This window comes from Macrobrachium nipponense, chromosome 19 (assembly GCF_015104395.2).
Source record: "Macrobrachium nipponense isolate FS-2020 chromosome 19, ASM1510439v2, whole genome shotgun sequence".
NCBI lineage: Eukaryota > Metazoa > Arthropoda > Malacostraca > Decapoda > Palaemonidae > Macrobrachium > Macrobrachium nipponense.
Genome location: NC_061088.1, coordinates 50,367,364 through 50,387,225, shown reverse-complemented (window position 1 = coordinate 50,387,225; position 19,862 = coordinate 50,367,364). Strand labels below are relative to the sequence as shown.

Here is a 19,862-nt window from a genome sequence, read left to right as displayed (position 1 = left end):
AGTTGCACCAAACATCCAAACGCTGCAGCGAAAAATCTCCAACTCGTGTTAGCATGTAGGTGTTCCAACTGTCTTGCTAAGTGACATAACAACAAACAATGTAGCAGCAAATTGAGCTGCAAATTGTGCAGTCTCTTTACTTGTCCTTCGAGTAGGAACTGACTTCTTTGCTATAGGCTAGGCCATCTTGCCAATAACATCAGGCAAACCAGTAGAAACCCAGTTGTGAGGGTTTCTTGTACCTCTGTCTTTAATAGGAAAAAGTCTAAGGCTTTAAGAGATTTTGTCAACTACATCTGCCTTCATGTGGTTTGTTTGGTTCATGTTTATTCAAATGATCGCAACAGTTCTTATTACTTTCTTTTTGTATGAACAAGAGCTGGGGCCTTAAGACTATTTTACACCCAATTGTGGTTTTCTGTAAACTAATAGGATTGTGTTTGTTTAATTAATCACACCCTATTCTATTATCTTTATTTTGTATGGAATAGCACTGTCTGTCTTTCTGTGATGTAATTGATAATATCTATTTGACCAACTGAATAAGTTTTTCTGACCTCCATTTTTTAATGGACAGGCACAAAACTAGAGGAGAGTGTTCTTCAATCATTTTTCTTTCTTGTGATCTTGAGCTATTATCATTTTTGGAATTGAAACCATAAGATAATACGACCTCCATTAGGTAAGGGCGGAAACTGAGGGTATTAGGAGAATTTCATCAACTAAGTTGAACTTCGTGGGCACTTACCACTTCATGCTGTTTGATTAATTATAGTAAATTCTTTTATATATATTTTGTACAAACAAGCACCAAGGTTTAGAATTTTGTCAAATTTGTCTACTATCCTTTCATATGAATAATTAATCTATTTTGGGATGAATCTTATCACATTCTTTGGCCTTTATTTTGTGTGGACTGACACGCAGGGTTTTAGTAGAGTTTCGCCTTGTATGTTCAGCATCTTGTGAACTTATTTGTTGATGTTTGTTTGATTAAAGTCATGAGATTCTATTGCATCCATTCTGTAAGGATACAACGATCAGTGGTATGTCTGCCTTCCTGTGATTTAATTTTATTTATTTTTTTATTATTTTTTTTTTTTTTGACTGGTCACAAGATTTTATGGACTCTGTTTTATACAGGAAAACATTAAGGCTTCTGGTTTAGAGTGTGGTGAGATGCCACTCAGATGTCGGAAGTTCGTGACTCACCAAGGATGCACCGTCTCTGTAATCTGATCAGTTATTGCTGCAGTGGGAGGTCGAAAACATTCTCTGGAAGGTTGAATTTCAAGTCAATGGCCCTGTGTGCTCATTCCACGTGAATAGCTTTCATCTACTGAAATAATAATAATAATAATGATGATAATAATAATAATAATAATAATAATAATAATAATAATAATAATAATAATAATAATAATAATAATAATAAGGCTTCTTGTTTGTTAACAACATTCAGTTTTAATACCTACATTTTGTATGGTTGAGCAGTAATTTTTATATTATTTAAAGTTAAAGTTAGCCATGATCGTGCGTCTGGCATTGTTATTGATGCCAACAACACAGACCGTTACCGGTCCGTGGCTGAGAGTTTGAAACGGAAGTATACGCTCTACTAGAAACTCGATTGCGCCGAAGTTGGCGCATTATTTGATTTTTTTTTTTTTTTTTTACAAGCGCCGAGGTAATAAGAGATTTATTGACAATGCCTGTGTCCTGAGTCGTTTATTTTGTGTGGCTTTTTCCATTTCGGCAGCTTTTATCATGTGGGAAAAAGCGAAAAGGACAACCGCCCCCCCCCCACATCCCCCGGCACTTTCATAATCCTGATCTCTCATGTGAATAAAAAAAAACTTGATCAAGAACATTTACAGGGGAAGCGATCTCTTCTTTCAGTTCCGAGTGCATTAAGGATTATAATATAACCCGTTAGTAATAGATTAGATTTCATATTTAAGATTTAACACTCATCAAATAGAAGTTGTCAACTAATATCTATTGCATGCTTAAAGATTAACACCCATTGCGAGGATTTTGTATTCTAGTTAGTCTGAGAACGAGAGAAGTTTCGTATGCGTTCCTTTATAATATATTTAGCAGCTTTACTGTTGTAAGAATTTGAGAAAAATATTGTTTTTATAAACTGGAATGAAAAACTTCAAGAGTGAGAGAGAGAGAGAGAGAGAGAGAGAACAACAACAACAATAAAATTCTACCAAAGGATGATAAAACGCTGCTGATAAAAACTAGTATTCAATTAAAGAAATGGATGGCCAAGGGAAAACACCTGCTGAGATAAGATAGATTGATGTGAGTCTGGTCATATGTTACATACTTTTACATACAGATACATACGTACTTACATACGTGTGTATATAATACACACGCAAACACACAAACACAAACACACACACGCAAGCACACAAACACACACACACACACACACACACACACACACACACACATATATATAATATATATATATATATATATATATATATATATATATATATATATATATATATATATATATAGGTGCTTGTCTAGTTACTTAAGGTGTTTTCTTGCGTAAATAAATAGATAAGCATTAAATTTATCATATTTTGTAATCAAGCGAATCTCTGGTCTCTCTCTCTCTCTCTCTCTCTCTCTCTCTCTCTCTCTCTCTCTCTCTGCAAAGTGTCATTAGATTTATCAATTCTGTTTTATCTACGTAGGTAGCTCGCATTCCAATGCAGCTTTGATAACCGTTTCATATAAAAGAGCTGGAAGTTCTTCATAACTGACATAACCATCGTTGTATTGTAAGTAAGTTTTTGTCTTTTGGCAATCCTGTCTTAATGTACTTTGTGAATTTATATATATATATATATTTATAATATATATATATATATTATATATATATATATTTATATATAATATATATTAAGCTGAAAATGCCATTTAATATTCATATATATATATATATATATATATTATATATATATATATATATATATGATTATATAATATAATATATATTATAATATATATAGTATATATATATTATTATTATATATAAATATAAAATAAATAACTTAGTACCACCGGAAAATAATATGCATAAATTCGGTACCGAACACTTTCACATGTTTATTCAAGCATCTTGTGGCATATTTTCCTGTGCTATTCGATTATATACTGAAGTCACGTGCATCTACTGTGATTTGTTTAAGCATATATTTTTATATATAAAGGTGAATGTTGGTATATTTGTTTGTCCACTATAGAATTCCGAACTGCTTGACAACCCAGGAAAGTTTATAGCTCAAGATCAAACAGAGATAAAACAAATTGAATATTTGTTTTTATTCCACTTTTTCTTTAGTAACTTTCTGGGAGTCATGAATAGTTTCAGTGAAAATCGCCAACATTCCTGATGACGTCATTAAACTCCTCTCGCTACAAACCCTCAGACTATGGTAGGCCGACTCATGCGAATTTCCTCATTATTTCGTTCGTTTTTTCCTCGTATTTACGTTTGTAATTCACTTTAGCTACTAATTCATGATGTTACAGCCAAGTATTTCGTTACAGTGACATATTTCATTATAAAGCCGGTTTAAATGAGTTCCAGAATAATCGAAATATCACCTTGGACACACGGGATGAGAGTTGGAATTAATTTTCGCACGAATTAGCAAAACTTCACAACATACAAAAGACGAGTTTCTTTTCACGTTGCTTGGTACGATTACCTGTAAGATAATAACTGAAATTTCTAAATTAAAACTTTACAGGAATGTAGATCCTTACATTTGGAAATCTTTTCCGAGAGTCACTTGCAGAATTTGTGTGTATGGACGGTAAATGTATACTGTGCAAATAGGTATTAAATTTTGAAATGGCAACTACTGCATTCAAGGTAACTCGAAGTACTCACAGCTTACATAACAAGTCAATTTTGTACCTTTTGCAGGAGTAATCACACACATTAAGGAATAGTATCCCGTCATTTAGGAAAATGAAATTATTGTTTATGGTTATATATTAGAATGATATATATATATATATATATATATATATATATATATATATATATATATATATATATATATATATATATATATATATATATATATATATATATACATGTCTATCTTTTATCAACACGTATTTAATCAAGACCATATGTCATGAAAAAAGATTGGATCCTCTTTTTCCCTGACAATCCTTCACAACATACAGGATTAGCGAGCCGAAGTAGAGAACAGGTGGCCGAGTCTGTGATTCCCCTTTCTATGAAAATGTTGAAGAAAAATCCTCAACATAAATGTAAACTAGGGGAACCCTCCCTTTAGTAAATGGTGATCAAACTTTGATAAATTAGCCAAAGTACAGGTTTGGAATAGAAAACAGTGATGTCGAGGCCTGCAGAGAGGCGCTCTGTGTTTTTCTCGAAGGTACTTATAGGGGTAAATTATAATTATTACAGGTCGTCACTTTATCATCAAGAGTCATTGTACTGTCCAGGTTTAATTTCCTTGTACTTTTGCCATCCGCGGTTTAGCATTGTTGGTATTCAGTCAAAGTGTAGTCTGATGGCTCAGAAATAATATTCAAGCGAATCTGTAATTTTTTGAGGCTGATAGATGGGATTTTTACAGGTTTAGTGAAACTTTCATTTTGAGTTGTGTGCCTTGTAGCTGACTACGTGGACCTTAAGGTTGTACTTTAACTTCAATGTATTTTAAATTTTCAGAGTCTAACTTTGTAATAAAATTGTAAAACCCTCCTGAATCTTGCTGAACTTTCCATAAATTCTGAGTTTTGTTGGTTTTTTTCCCCTAAGGCCAGACTGGCATAGTCCTGCACCATCTTGGGACATAGAACCATCTCAGTTAGAGGGAAAAATTCTCACATTTGGTCCTTCGAATTCGGATGTTCTGTATCAGTGAGCATCGGGAATGTTGAGCAAGTGATGTTTTTTTCGTGCTTGACTGAGACACTGTGAAGATAATATGGAATAATCTCAAGGGTATAGATTTTGCCAACTGTTTGATGAAGTAGTTAAGGAGTGAGTGTGCTTGTATGAATGCAGGTAGCAATTAACTGGATTACTTCCATTGTTGGCATTGCCCTTGTTTTGTAGTAATTTAGCGTAACTAGAGCAACATGGCTGTTTCTGTAGCAAGTAACTTGCAAAATAGTTCAGTGATTGCTTTGCTGTCCAATGTAGTGGCTGAGGTCCATCCCGAATTAATGGAAACAGGTGCTGTGGCGGTGTATCAGGACTCAGTTGATCAGGTAAGAGCCGATGTAAAATTGTTAAGAAACCTCTATTTTACTAGTACAACAAAGTTTGAATCTCTCTTTGAACTATCAATTCTTCTAGTGTTTGTTGAAGCGAATAAAGTAATTGCCCTTCTTACTAGAATTGAATTCCTTGCTATCGTAATGCAGCAACAGACTCGATTGGTTAGGTTGATGTTCATGTCAACAGGTGTAGTTATGTATTTACATATTTGCTCGATGTCGTCAATGGAGCCACTTAGAGTGACAAAGGCTTCAAAGCATGACGGCTGCTAACTATGATACTGTGTTAGGATTGTTAAATCATTACTACGGTAACCAGCAGCAAACGTTAGTCATTTTGCATCGGCGACTCAGCAATATCTTTGTCCCAATTTCAACCATGTATATTTGAAAAATTTCCACATTTAGCTGACTGTATTGTTAGAGCAAATAATATGTTTGAGAATGGTAGATTTAGGTTAAGGAATGATCATGAGTTTGATTAATCAGAAGCCCTCTCAAGGTGATGTATACCGTAAAGTAGTTGATTACTTGAGGAAGTGTGATGATGATTTAGATGAAGTCTTTGAGGTCCTGCATTTGAAACCCGTTGTGCTAGAACGTGCCAGTTTTGCCGAGAGGAGCATTTGGCCAATGACTGTACAATATGTATTAAAGACCACAAGCGACAATTAATGTATTCCCTTAGATGCTTTAAATGCTTAGGCAAAGGCCATAGTAGTATCCAGTGTTACAGACAGAACTACAAGTTGTGTAATGGTAGACATCATCATTTGATTTGTAGTAATAATAATATTTTCAAGACTTAATCAAATGCGCCTAACAGGTAGTTCAGTAATGTAAATGTTCAGAGTCAATCAAATAGTCATGTTGTATCTAAACCACCAAAAAGTCAGAGTAGAAGTAAAAGATCATAAATAGTGCAAGTATGAGTAAAAAGAATGATGAAAAACCCTGTGTAAACACGAGCAGTCGATGCGTCCCCTCACTCAGATTTACCATCAACAATGTTACCAACTGCATTAGTCATTTTGTTCACCCAGAGTCAGCAAGCTCCCACCAAAGTGTTTCTGGACACATGGAGCAACATAGTTTTGTACCTAGTTACTCACTCAATATTCAACCATCTGAGGCTACTATCATTAGAGGGAATATGACTTAGTTTCATGCAATACCCAGATTTGAGACCGAGTCATAAGTATAAAATTGATAGCACATGATGATGTGAATGCACCCATCTACAACTTGGGTTTAGTTAACATAGAACAATATTTACAGAATGGAAGGTACAGGATGGCTGACAAGGAAATTGGAAATGATGCAGTAAAAGACGTAAATTTGTTAATTGAAGCTTTTTATTTCTGCTGTAAGAGTCTTGTGTGTTTGTCGAATGCCTGAAACCATGCATGATGTCGATGAATGATGGAGACTCGACACAAATGGTATGAGCCTAAAAGAGCAATTCACTGTATCAGATAACATAGCAATGCAAGAGGTAAAAGATAATGTAATACGAACTGGCCAAGGTTATCAAGTAAGCATACTTTCTGCGATGAACAACATTCGAAGTGTTAACTACTGTAATGCTGTGGCATGGTTGAATTCTTTAGAATTGATATTAGAGAAAGATCCCAGTCTTCAAACTGGTTACAAGCAGGTCATTGAGACTTATCTCGAAATTAGTTTCATAGAGGAAGTCCCCGACTGGGGAATAGAAGGCTATTACATGCCTTATTTTGGTGGTAGGAAAGAGAGCCCCATGTGCCCGCTTATGATTGTGCTAAATGCCTCATCCAAGTCTAAAGGAGAAAACTCATTAAATGATTGCTTATATCCAGAGCTCAGTTTAGTTGACTTGTATATGACCTAGTATTGTTAAAGTTTAAAGCAAATCCCTATGCATTGACCTCCAACATATCTAAAGCCTTCCATAGAGTAATCCTTGATCCAAAGGATACCAAATATGCTTGATTCCTGTGGTACAAGGCACAATTGGGGCAGATACCTTTGCCTTCAGGGTCGTGGTATTTGGGATCACAACAAGGCTCTATCTCCTTCAATAGGTCCTTCAGACCCATTTCCAGGGAGCCAAGAGGGAAGAATTGGTCCAGTCGTTCTATGTCGACAACTATATTGCTACCTTTGTCACGGAGAGAAATATTGGATAATTATGTGGCTGATGACAACAGGTTGAAGGATTTGTCAGACAATTGGGTTCCCAAGGAATGTAGGATCCTTTCTTTGATATTCTCTAACTTTGATCTTTACAGTTGACAAATCCAATGTATGTTCAAGGGAAATTATTCTTGCAGAAACTGTGGTAAGAAGGATTAGGATGGGATGATGTTCTAGACACAGAAAAGTAGAAAGAAGCTAAGGAAATCTTAGATTTTGTCAATGTGCATAAGTTAAAATTTAAGAGAGGAATTTTGTTGGAAGAGTAAGAAATACATCTCTTTACTGATGCGCTGAGCAAGGCATAAGAGGCAGCAGCTTATTCAGGGGGAGTAAGGGAGAAACTAACTTGTTGACTAGTAATATGAGATTAACACCTAGGCAACAGTTAAAACTGACTATATCTAAATTAGAACTATTAGCCTTGTTTTTTGAAATTAGGTTAGCTATAAAATAGAAGAATTTGTTACAAATCAGTACATTTGTAATTTGAAGCGATAGTAAGGGCCCTCCAATTTGCTACAGAGTGCTGATGAACCGTTGCGAAGCCTGGCTAACACACAAGTGGTCACTGCCCTTTGTGAGCTATAGGTAGAAATCATCACAGCAACACCTGCTGAACTCTGGCCTATAATAGAGTATTGTCAAATTTAGTATTCTGCTGGGTGCAATGAAATATGTGTTAAAATTCAAGAAGAGTGAAGCTAGTCCCTTTTGGAAGCTTGTTCGTTTGGAGCAATGATATTATTTGCCTTCTGTTTGTAGCCATTTGGAGAGCAGATCTAAGGTACCCAAAATATTATTAATTTCATTAACCAGTTAAGATTGGTTTTAATTGATGATGTAATATACTCTGGAATTGAATAGAGAATGATCTAGGAAATAGGGATCATTTAATATTTCTACCCACAGAGGGAAATTTGCTAATGACTCTTTCATCGAGAAAGTTGGTGTCCGGGCCTGAGATGTTTGGTAAAGAAAGTAGTAGGAGGTTCTGTAGCATTTAATATTCAGTCCTTCAAACCTCCTCTAGCCATCCACCTCTGCCGCCGCTCCCCATCACATTAACACAAATTTCACATCCATTCACCAACATTGGCATTGACCACACCAGCCCCCTTCTGGATGGAAGGCGGAGTAGTCTACATTTTGCTGGTCACCTGTATGAGCAGTTGAGCCGTTTATCTGGATTATTGTTCAACGCTCGATTCTACAACCTCTATTTTGATGTTGAGGAAGTTTGCTGCAACCCATGGGACAACCTGTAGCATCTACAGTAATAACCATCAGACCTTCTGTGCTGGAAGCACACTCCTACAGGATATTTACTACGAAGACGACGCTCAAAAGTTCTTGCATGAGGGAGTAATTCAATGGACTTTCAGACTCTGCAATCTGCTTGGAAAGGTTTTTTTGAGCATTTAATTGGAGTTGAGAAACGCAAGATATTCAATGAAGAGCAGTTCCATACTCTAATCGATGAAGCAGAAGTGGTAGTATAATAACAGGCCTATTCTGTATGCAGGTGATGACTGCCAGAATGAAATTCTTACTCCATCTCACCTAATCCGAGGATCAATGATCCATTTCATTCCTCCTGCTATGCTGCATGAAGATATGCATCACACAGTGATGACAAAACAAATGTGTCATTCATATTTCCTCCTCACCGACACCCTGTGAATCTTTTGACATCAGTGGCAGATGGAATATTTGAGCTCACTGCAGCAGAGATATGGTTTCTGACTGGGGGCCCACTGGGTAGAATTGCAGCAACCAACCCCCAATGACCATGAGGTTATGCAATCAGTCAAAGTCCTCTAAGAAGGAGAATAATGCTTGAGAGCTGTGGAACACATTATTCCACTTGAGATGAATGTATATGACAACGATGAGAATGAAGAAAGAGATGGAGAGACAGCTAATGAATGAGTTGATGAAGTGAGTTGGAATGAGAAAACCGAACTGGGTGTGGAACGTGAGTAACCTGAAAATATTTGTTCTCAAGAGAAAGGTGAACTTGGACGGAGTGAAACAGAACAATGTAGTGATCGTGCTGAGCAGTTAGACTGTGAGAAGTGAGTGAGCAAGACAGAAAAGAAGGGCAGTGATAAGCCAAAGACTTAGAATACAGGAATGGGTTATAAATGATGTGTAGTGTAAAACACAAAGACAAAACTTTGTGGAAAGTGATAAATGTGGAGAGGATTTAAAGAGTTAGGATATGAACTGAAATGAACATTGTCAGTAACGTGGTCCCTAAGCTACCAACATGAGCAGCGCACATGTAAATGTTTGTTTTACGTACTCATGTTATGTATGATGTAATGAACCCCTATATGTTATGAATTAAGTGATTACACTTGTGTTTGAGTAGTGTATCTCATATTGCGAGCTACTGTAGTACTGTGGTTGAGCCTTCAGCCTCACCTGTGCCACATAAATAAAGGAATTCTCCCTTTAGTAAATGGTGATAAAATGTTGATAAATTAACCAATGTAGACGTTTTGAATAGATATAAAGTGACATCGAGGCTTGTGTAATTGTTACACCTTCCCTCTTAGTACCCTCTGCTTCTTTCTCGAAGGTATTATAGAGGTAAGGAGTAATTGATTACATGTTGTCACTTCCACAGCCAAGTAATAACTTTATCATCAAGAGTCCGTGTAATGTCCAGATTCAGTCTACTTGTATTTTTACCATCCGAGGTTTAGCATTGATGATATACAGTCAACGTGTAGTCTAATGATTCAGAAATAAGATTAGAGTGAAATTTTAACTTTCTGAGGCTTGTGTCATGGTTTTTTTTTTTTTGTGATACTTTCCTTTTGAGTTGTATGCCTTGTAACCAATCACATGGTCCTTAAGGTTGCATTTTAGCTTACTGAATCTTGGTGAATCTTCCATAAATACCGATGTTTGTTGGTGTTGCCCTTAAGGCTTAAGGCCAGACTATTAGTCTTACACCTTCTTGGGACAGAACCATTCCATTCTGAGGGAAAATTTCTGACACAGTAAATAACTAATTGCCTAACCTTCCTCCAAGAAGGGAAAACTTTTTTTTTTCATGATTACGTTATTAGCAAAGGAACAAATTGATCAAGTTTATAGACGTAGTACATACATGTTTAGTAGTAATTTTTTTTTCTAAAGATCCATGAAAATTTACACTTTTTGGTACGTTTACCCTTTGAAGTCCACCTTATGTTTCATGGGAAATTTAAAAAACCTATTAGTATGTTATTATATAGACAAATACAAGACTATTTCATCCTTGTGATGTTTTTTTATATCTTGCAAAATTTGTGCAATAATTGCATGTAATGCAGTATCCTGTTTGGTTGCCTCGGGGAAGTTTAGATAAACCACTCTCAGCCAGTTTGGGATACATCAGACCATAACTGTAAATTTTTTCAGGATGATACCACTCTTGATTTACCTGCCTAATAAACCTTTCATAATGATTATTTTCCCAATTATTTTACCAAATACTTTTCTAAATAAGGCATACATATGACCTCCATGAACTCATTGAAATATTTGCTGCATCCAATAGCTCTTTTCATTATTTATTAACTTTTTACATGATTTTGTACCTTTCATACTATTCTAAATTTGATTACAGATGTATAAAAGAAACACTGGGATGGTTTAGTTATTTGATATTTACAATTACTACCTTATGGATCAGTGCAAAACTATTTCTGTTGTCTGTAAGGCACAGTGCCACCGTGCACTCTTCACACACCCAACACAATCTGTGAATGTGGCTCTTCTCAGAACAGAACTTTCATGTCTGTCTAACCTCGACATTCTTTGGTATATGAAGAGAAGTGACATCCTGGCAGGATTCAGTGCTAGGCACCACTGCATGTTGGGCACGTTTAGGTGTAGGGACATCTCGGGTTCCAAGGGAAATTGTGGTGACATGATGTCAGGGTTCTTGAAGCTCCATAGCCAAAAGATGTCATGGCAGAACTCCTTGAGGGACATAGGGTTTCGCTTCAATGCCAAACAGTCCCTCTTGTACAGTATCCAGGAATTGCAGATAATCAAATGCAGGCTGTATGAAAAGAACCTCATGTAGTACCTTTTTGTTTTGAAGGTGGAAGGACGACAAGGCCATCAGAAGAGATGTAGTCCAGTGGCCCCCTGGTTACTGAATTCTTGCTCATCCCTTTGATAAACTGCAAGGGTGGATAGCCAACTCTGTTCTTCTTGGCAGTTCCTACATACCAGCATCTGTGCTGGGACCTCAAGTAGTTGTCTGTATACATGGCGGAGTTCTTTGGGTCCTTGAGGGTCATGTCTAAGGCAACATCAAACTTTGTAGTGACTGACATCTTCTCCTCCTCTTCAAACATTCTTGTATGGTGGATCTGGAAGGCAGACTCCCCTGGAACATAAGAGTATCATGGACAAATCCATCTATGCTCGAACGGCAGAAGAGTTAGTAGCCCCACTTGTCCGGCTTCTTGGCTACATACTGGTTAAGGTTGCAACCGTGACCTCATCAATCTTCAGGAACTCCTTGGTAACCTTAGTTAAGGGGGAACACATTTTGAAGAACCTGTCTTGTGATCCTGCTGCATGGTCATTGTCACTGAAATACAGGTTCAAACAAATTGCCTTGATGCGGTTCCTAGACATGAAGTCAGGAACCTGAGGAATCCTAGTCTTGACAGCCCAGTAGTCCACTATACTAGGCATAGAAACCAGTCCCATGTACATGAAGTGGACCAGGAAAACCATGAAATCCTCTTCTGTCATATAGAGGGTGCTACCCACATCCTTCTGTCTGGAATACAGATTACTCTGTAGACAATGTGTTCCCTCAAATCAAATGTGAAGAACTGAGTGAAATACTTCTAAGGCTGCTTCATGAAGTCAGGATGTGAGTGAACATACCTAGGCAGGGGTTGGGTATTGAGGTCTTCCTTCTTCCACTGTTGAATCCAAGGTCCTTTAGAGGACCCCAACACTGACCTTGCGAGCTGAAATAAGAACAAAGTAACATAACTAAAACAGTAAATGAATCATGAGTATGTGTGTGTGTATATATATGTGGGGACAGGGAGTCTGTATGTGTGGGGGGGCAGTGTGTGTATGTGTGGGCAGTGAGTATGTGTGTGTGTGTGTGTGTGTGTGTGTGTTTATGAGGTCAGCGAGAGTATGTGTGTGTGTATGCAGTGTGTGCATCAAATATAAATTTATTTTGATACATCAAAAGGCAATAAATATGGTACAGTAATTGTTAATAAAAAATTTAAGAGCCAAAATTTAAAGGTCCCTTGCAGCAGCAAGATTTTTAAAAGAAACCAAAATTTATAGTTCTTTCTTACATGAAGTGATGAAAAGAATAAATGGTTATATATTTATGCCTCATACTAACCTTGTGTATAGCTGTAAGTGGAAGGAAGGTAAAAATCATCATATAGACTAAGGTCATTATCAGGAAAGTAGGAAGGGTCGTCGACATCACTATCGTCATTCATGGGGTTGCCATCGATGTCACCACTGGAGGCCTCCTCTGGTGCTATTCATGCAGTGTGACTCTCATCTTCCAATGCAGCATTCCTCCGTCCATAAAACATATGTCTTTTAATCTGTAAAGAAAAAAATAGTTAAAATTCATGTAAAAACATTTGTAGCTCGATGTATGTATATGAATCACGGTAATGTTATACGACTCATATAATGGCTACGTGCTGTCAAAAGCACTACAACAGTACCGAGGTCGAGGTGGGTTGATGCAGTCTCCAAACAACGAATACCAGAGAGCGACAGGTATTAGGAGGTGAGAGGCAGCATAAACTTATAGCCTCTTGCGGTGGTGGTGTGGGTTAAAGCTTCACTGTCGTCCTGGATTTGTTTGGTTTCGATGGTTTGCGCCCGGGAGCCGACAATTCTCTTATCGCCTAAAAATTTCCCCTTCGGTTAAGCATATGTGAAAATATATTAATTCTGAGGTAGAGCAAATTAGATATTAATGGATATTGTAGCTCGATGTATGTATATGAATCACGGTAATGTGATATGACTCATATAATGGCTATGTGCTGTCAAAAGCACTACAATGCTACCGAGGTCGAGGTGGGTTGATGCAGTTTCCAAACAATGAATACCTGAGAGCAACAGGTATTTGGAGATGAGAGGCAGCATAAACTTATAGCCCCTTGCGGTAGGGGTGTGGGTAAAAGCTTCACTGTTGACCTGGATTTGTTTGGTTTCGATGGTTTGCGCCCGGGAGCCGACAATTCTCTTATCGCCTAAAAAATCCCCCTTCGGTTAAGCATATATGAAAATATATTAATTCCGAGGTAGAGTGAATTAGATATTAAAGGACATTTGTAGCTCAATCTATGTATATGAATCACGATAATGTGATATGACTCATATAATGGCTACGTGCTGTCAAAAGCACTACAATGCTACCGAGGTTGAGGTGGGTTGATGCAGTCTCCAAACAACGAATACCTGAGAGCGACAGGTATTTGGAGGTGAGAGGCGGCATAAACTTATAGCCTCTTTCGGTGGTGGTGTGGGTGAAGGCTTCACTGTCGTCCTGGATTTGTTTGGTTTCGATGGTTTGCGCCGGGAGCCGACAATTCTCTTATCGCCTAAAAAATTCCCCTTCGGTTAAGCATATAATGAAAATATATTAATTCCGAGGTAGAGCGAATTAGATATTAAAGGACATTTGTAGCTCGATGTATGTATGTGAATCACGGTAATGTGATATGACACACACACACACACACATATATATATATATATATATATATATATATATATATATATATATATATATATATATATATATATGTATATATATTAAGGGAGCAAGGGTGATGTCTTCTGGTAATTTCACAAAGATTTATTATGCGACATTTCGGCGTCCTAAATCACATTTGGAGTTCCACAGTGCAGTGCTCTTGGTCTGCTGTTATATTTAGCTTATACATGTGTTATGGTTGTTGGTCTCTAAAACAATATTGTTCAGTATGCTGATGATGCAGAACTTGTGGGTGTAGTAGTCTCTACTTTTGAGAAAATGAAGGTACCCTCCGCCTCAGTAGTGACATGGACCAGATCAGGGATGACATAGTCGTTGGGGTATGAGGCTGAACTCCAGTAAAACGAAAACACTATCGATTAGCAGATCTTACAGAGATTCCACACCCCACCTTCATTTTCAGGTGGATGGAACTTTGCTAAACGAACCTGAAGCTTAAACTATTCTAGGTGTAACTTTTGACTTAGATCTATCTTTTGAGAAACATCTAATGCATGATTCAATAAACGCTGCACGAAAGTTAGATATGGACGCAGAGGCCTCATATATTTGTAACCGTTACAATATCAATGCAACCTGTTGTAAGTCATTTGTAGTCGCTTTACTAGAATACTATTCTCAGGTGTGGAGGTCTGCTTCTGCCAAGATAAGCTGGTGTGGTACATGGTGGAAGGTCTGTTTCCTAATAGCAATAGTTACGAGTTAAACCATCGACAGGTGGTCTCTTGTTTGTCACTTTTCCATAAATTGTATTTCAACAGAGCTCTTCACATTCACAATTGATCCCTAGTCCAATATACCTGCCGAGAACAACCAGATTCGCTGAACAGCAGCACCAATATGCAGTAAATGTGGCTCGCTGTCGTAGTTCTCAGTTTCAGAGGACCTTCATTTGTCACATCGTTGGACTGTGGAACAGCCTCCCAGAGGATGTGGTTCAATTGGAACTTAATAAGCTCAAGCGAAGGCGCAATGCATTACTACCCTAATACTACTATTCTTCTTACATTTTAATACATTTTTATCTATTCGTTAATTATATATATATATTTTTTTTTAATTAGTCGGTTATGTTCTTTCTGTAAATTTCTTGGAAGCTTAAATTTCAGGTCAATGCCCCCTGTGGGCTCTTCCATATGAATAGGTTTCATCTTCTGAATAATAATAATAAATTGTGCTGTGCAGTTTTAATTAAAGCGAAATTTATATTATAGCTTATGCATATTTTGTTGTTTGCAGAACTGGTGATTGAAATAAAGATTCAGGATTTGACAATATGAAATGCTTCCTCTCTCTTTTGCTTCTTCCAGTTGTCGTTTGGGGTAAGGAGGAAATGGTTTCCATTTCGAGTTCTTTTCAGTAATCCCTAATTTTTTACCTTATTTGTTTATGTTTCTTTTTTCTGCAGCACCATTCCATTAATGAGTAATACTTTTGTCTTCCCTTGTACTGCTGGAGAATCACAGATGGTATAATTATAGAAACCTAAATTTTTTCACCCAAGGAGAAGGAAATAGCAATAAAATCCCAGAGCAACGCACAAAGTCAGTTCTGCTAATACAGTGATCATCATAAACGAAATAGTAATAGTCCCTCGGTTGCTATATCAAATTGTTTTGCATGTAGAATATCAATTCAAAAAGCATTTCAGGCTACTGCGACCCGGAGTTCACAAGAGTCGGAGAACAATGCTTATCCTTTGTGACTCAGTATCAACTGACCTTCGAAGAGGCCGGAGAATATTGCAATGAGATGAGAGGAGCATCGCTGGTGACCATTGACTCTGCCACACAATTCAAGGCCCTGGTGGACTACATTTACAGTTCAGGTAATCCTGTCATTGTGTTTACCACTCTGTTTCTAGGTAACATCAATTCTTGTTTATAAAGGCAGCGGTTCCTCAATTCTAAAAATATATATATATATTTATTCGGTGGTTGTTTTCACTTAAATGAATGAATATTGCATTAGATGTTTGCCCACTCTTTACAGAATATTCATTCATTTAAGTGAAAACAAGCACCGAATAAATTGGGTTGGTAGTTCAGTAATTGCATGGTCAAGAGATGTCTTATCACGAAATCTTTGAGAATCTGCTTTAATACAACTTACTTTTCATTGTAATTACAATGTTAGTAGTGGCCTTTTTCATTAGACCCTTGTATTTGTAACATGTTTAAGAATAACCTCAAAGATATAATTACTGACTTAAATAAAAATTAGTTGCCTTAGAGTTATCTTCGTTGTAATGTATGTCTAACCTGTATTGTGAATATGTATTGTGAATATAGTTTTGTTTACCAAAGTTCTCAACAGCTGTCACCTATAATTCTTTAATTGTCTTGTCCTTGTATCTGAGATGGTTATCTTAAACTTTTAATCACACCCATTGTTTATGCTTGTTTGGGAAGGTTACTCATCTTCCAGGTGTGTCGGATTCTAGGTACTAATCTCTTTATAATCCCTATCTGTCAGTTATACAAGTTTAATCACACCCATTGTTTATGCTTGTTTGGGAAGGTTACTCATCTTCCAGGTGTGTCGGATTCTAGGTACTAATCTCTTTATAATCCCTATCTGTCAGTTATACGAATCTTCTTGTTTTGTCTTTTGCCCCATGTGTGTCAGTTCTGCTTAGTAAAGGACGTGGAAACGTCGAAAGGTCTCGCAGTGACTCCTTCGTTTATTTATGGATTTATCACGTTCCTAACTTTCGTGATTCAGTTATACATACATACATATATATATATATATATATATATATATATATATATATATATATATATAGATATATATATATATAATGTATAGTATATATATATATATATATATATATATATATATATATATATATATATATATATATCTGCAACTGATCTATCCCTTGGAAAACGGAGTCTTGATGGAAAGAGTAAAACCAGCACTCGTACATAAAACATCCTTTATTTTCTGAGTAACTGTCTCCATCATCAGGTCTATACAAAAACACAGAAAGAAGAAAAAAAATTAAAAATCACTAAATTACGATCGATCATTAGAATGAAGAAATGTTACACAAAGGTTACATTGTATATATAATAAAAAAAAAGTAATGTACAAGCATAAAAACGGGAAAGGAAGCAATTAAAAAAAAAAATAAATACCTGCATCATGAAGGCATACAAACATACACACTAAAAATTAAAAAACACAGCATCTCCGTGGACCTCTCGTTATTACTGAGGGAAGGTTTCAACTTGAAAGTGTAGAGACTTTCTACTATTGCCAGCTCCATGGGGGCCACTCGACTAGAGAGAATGGAAAATGAATCTAACCTTAGAGGGTGATCACTATTTTCTGCGTGATCCCGTATGGCACTGAATGGTGGTTTTGCTAACAGCCTGTTTGTCCTAACTGATCTTCCCAAGTGTTCAAACCATCGTACGCGTGCTTGGCGCTTTGTTTTCCCCACGTAAATTGCATTACAGCAATTGCACTCGTATTTATATACAACATGAGACTGTAGTTCTGGGGGTACGATGTCTTTGTACTTGAACAAACCACCAATAGTATACTTAGGCTTGAACACTACCCTAACATTAACTTGAGGATAAAATTCTCTTAAAAGTTTTAGTAGTCTATTTTTAACAGAAAAACTCTTATTGCCATAGAAAAACATGGTAAAATACAGTACTGCTTTATTGGCTTTTAAAATGGAAACTTTCGGGAACAATAACTTTTCTAGCTGTTTACCAACATATGTATCTATGAAAGCATTATTAAAACCGTTTTTTTTTAAGCATTTCTTTATAAACTGAAATTCTGAATGAAGACTAAAATAATTTGAACAAATGGTAAAGGCACGGGTCACAAGTGTACAGACTAAATTGCGTTTATAAACTCTAGGGATGAATGAAGAAAATTTAGTTGTGAGTCCTGTAAATGTTGGTTTCCTGTAAACTGATGTTGAAAAAGTGTTATCGCTGTGTTTACTTACGAGCACGTCAAGGAAAGCTAAAGTATTATTGTTCTCTACTTCTGAAGTAAATTCAATATTTTGGTGTTTTGAGTTAAAATAATCAAGAAACAGGGGTACATGTTCTTCAGATCTAAAAATTAAAAATGTATCATCTACATAACGTCGGTAGAACAGTGGTTTAAAAGAACTGGGACAATTATCTAACCAAACAACTCCATGATGAGATAAAAAGGCATTGGCCAAAGTAGGACCGAGAGGGTTTCCCATTGCTACACCATCTTTTTGTTTATATACATTTGCGTTAAACATCAGTTTACAGGAAACCAACATTTACAGGACTCACAACTAAATTTTCTTCATTCATCCCTATAGTTTATAAACGCAATTTAGTCTGTACACTTGTTCACTTTGTTCAAATTATTTTACTCTTCATTCAGAATTTCAGTTTATAAAAGAAATGCTTCAAAAAAACGGTTTTAATAATGCTTTCATAGATACATATGTTGGTAAACAGCTAGAAAAGTTATTGTTCCCGAAAGTTTCCATTTTAAAAGCCAATAAAGCAGTACTGTATTTTACCATGTTTTTCTATGGCAATAAGAGTTTTTCTGTTAAAAATAGACTACTAAAACTTTTAAGAGAATTTTATCCTCAAGTTAATGTTAGGGTAGTGTTCAAGCCTAAGTATACTATTGGTGGTTTGTTCAAGTACAAAGACATCGTACCCCCAGAACTACAGTCTCATGTTGTATATAAATACGAGTGCAATTGCTGTAATGCAATTTACGTGGGGAAAACAAAGCGCCAAGCACGCGTACGATGGTTTGAACACTTGGGAAGATCAGTTAGGACAAACAGGCTATTAGCAAAACCACCATTCAGTGCCATACGGGATCACGCAGAAAATAGTGATCACCCTCATAAGGTTGATTCATTTTCCATTCTCTCTAGTCGAGTGGCCCCCATGGAGCTGGCAATAGTAGAAAGTCTCTACACTTTCAAGTTGAAACCTTCCCTCAGTAACAACGAGAGGTCCACGGAGATGCTGTGTTTTTTAATTTTGTGTGTGTATGTTTGTATGCCTTCATGATGCAGGTATTTATTTTTTAAATTGCTTCCTTTCCCTTTTTATGCTTGTACATTACTTTTTTTTATTATATATACAATGTAACCTTTGTGTAACATTTCTTCATTCTAATGATCGATCGTAATTTAGTGATTTTTAATTCTTTTTTTTTTTTTTTTCTTTCTGTGTTTTTTGTATAGACCTGATGATGGAGACAGTTACTCCGAAACCGGTAGTCATAAGAAAATAAAGGATGTTTTATGTACAAGTGCTGGTTTTACTTCTTTATATATATATATATATATATATATATATATCATATATATATATATATATATATATATATATATATGAAATCATAATAGCTACAATGCCCTCTTAACTTCTCGAATTCTTTCATCGTTTTTGGATACGCTTGTCACTACAAAGCCTTAAGCTCCAGCTTCAAAGCTATTTGAGAAAATCATTATGTCTGGTAACGGGAAACGAACCCGTGATACCATAATCACGAAGAGTTCACCTTGCCGTGGTAAGGTCAGCAAGGTAACCTCGTCGTGATTATATTATCG

At 36.3% G+C, this 19,862-nt stretch overlaps 1 protein-coding gene across 1 annotated transcript in view; it reads left to right on the top strand.

Moving 5' to 3' along the window:
- The first annotated feature begins 2,792 nt into the window (after positions 1–2,792).
- The window catches only part of LOC135216891 (macrophage mannose receptor 1-like), a 36,678-nt gene continuing 19,608 nt past the window's right edge, over positions 2,793–19,862 (top strand). The window contains exons 1-3 of the mRNA XM_064252428.1: positions 2,793–2,811; positions 15,509–15,591; positions 15,921–16,097. Coding sequence (XP_064108498.1) covers positions 15,546–15,591; positions 15,921–16,097 — 223 coding nt within the window. The 5' untranslated portion in view covers positions 2,793–2,811; positions 15,509–15,545. The remainder of the gene's footprint in view (positions 2,812–15,508; positions 15,592–15,920; positions 16,098–19,862) is intronic.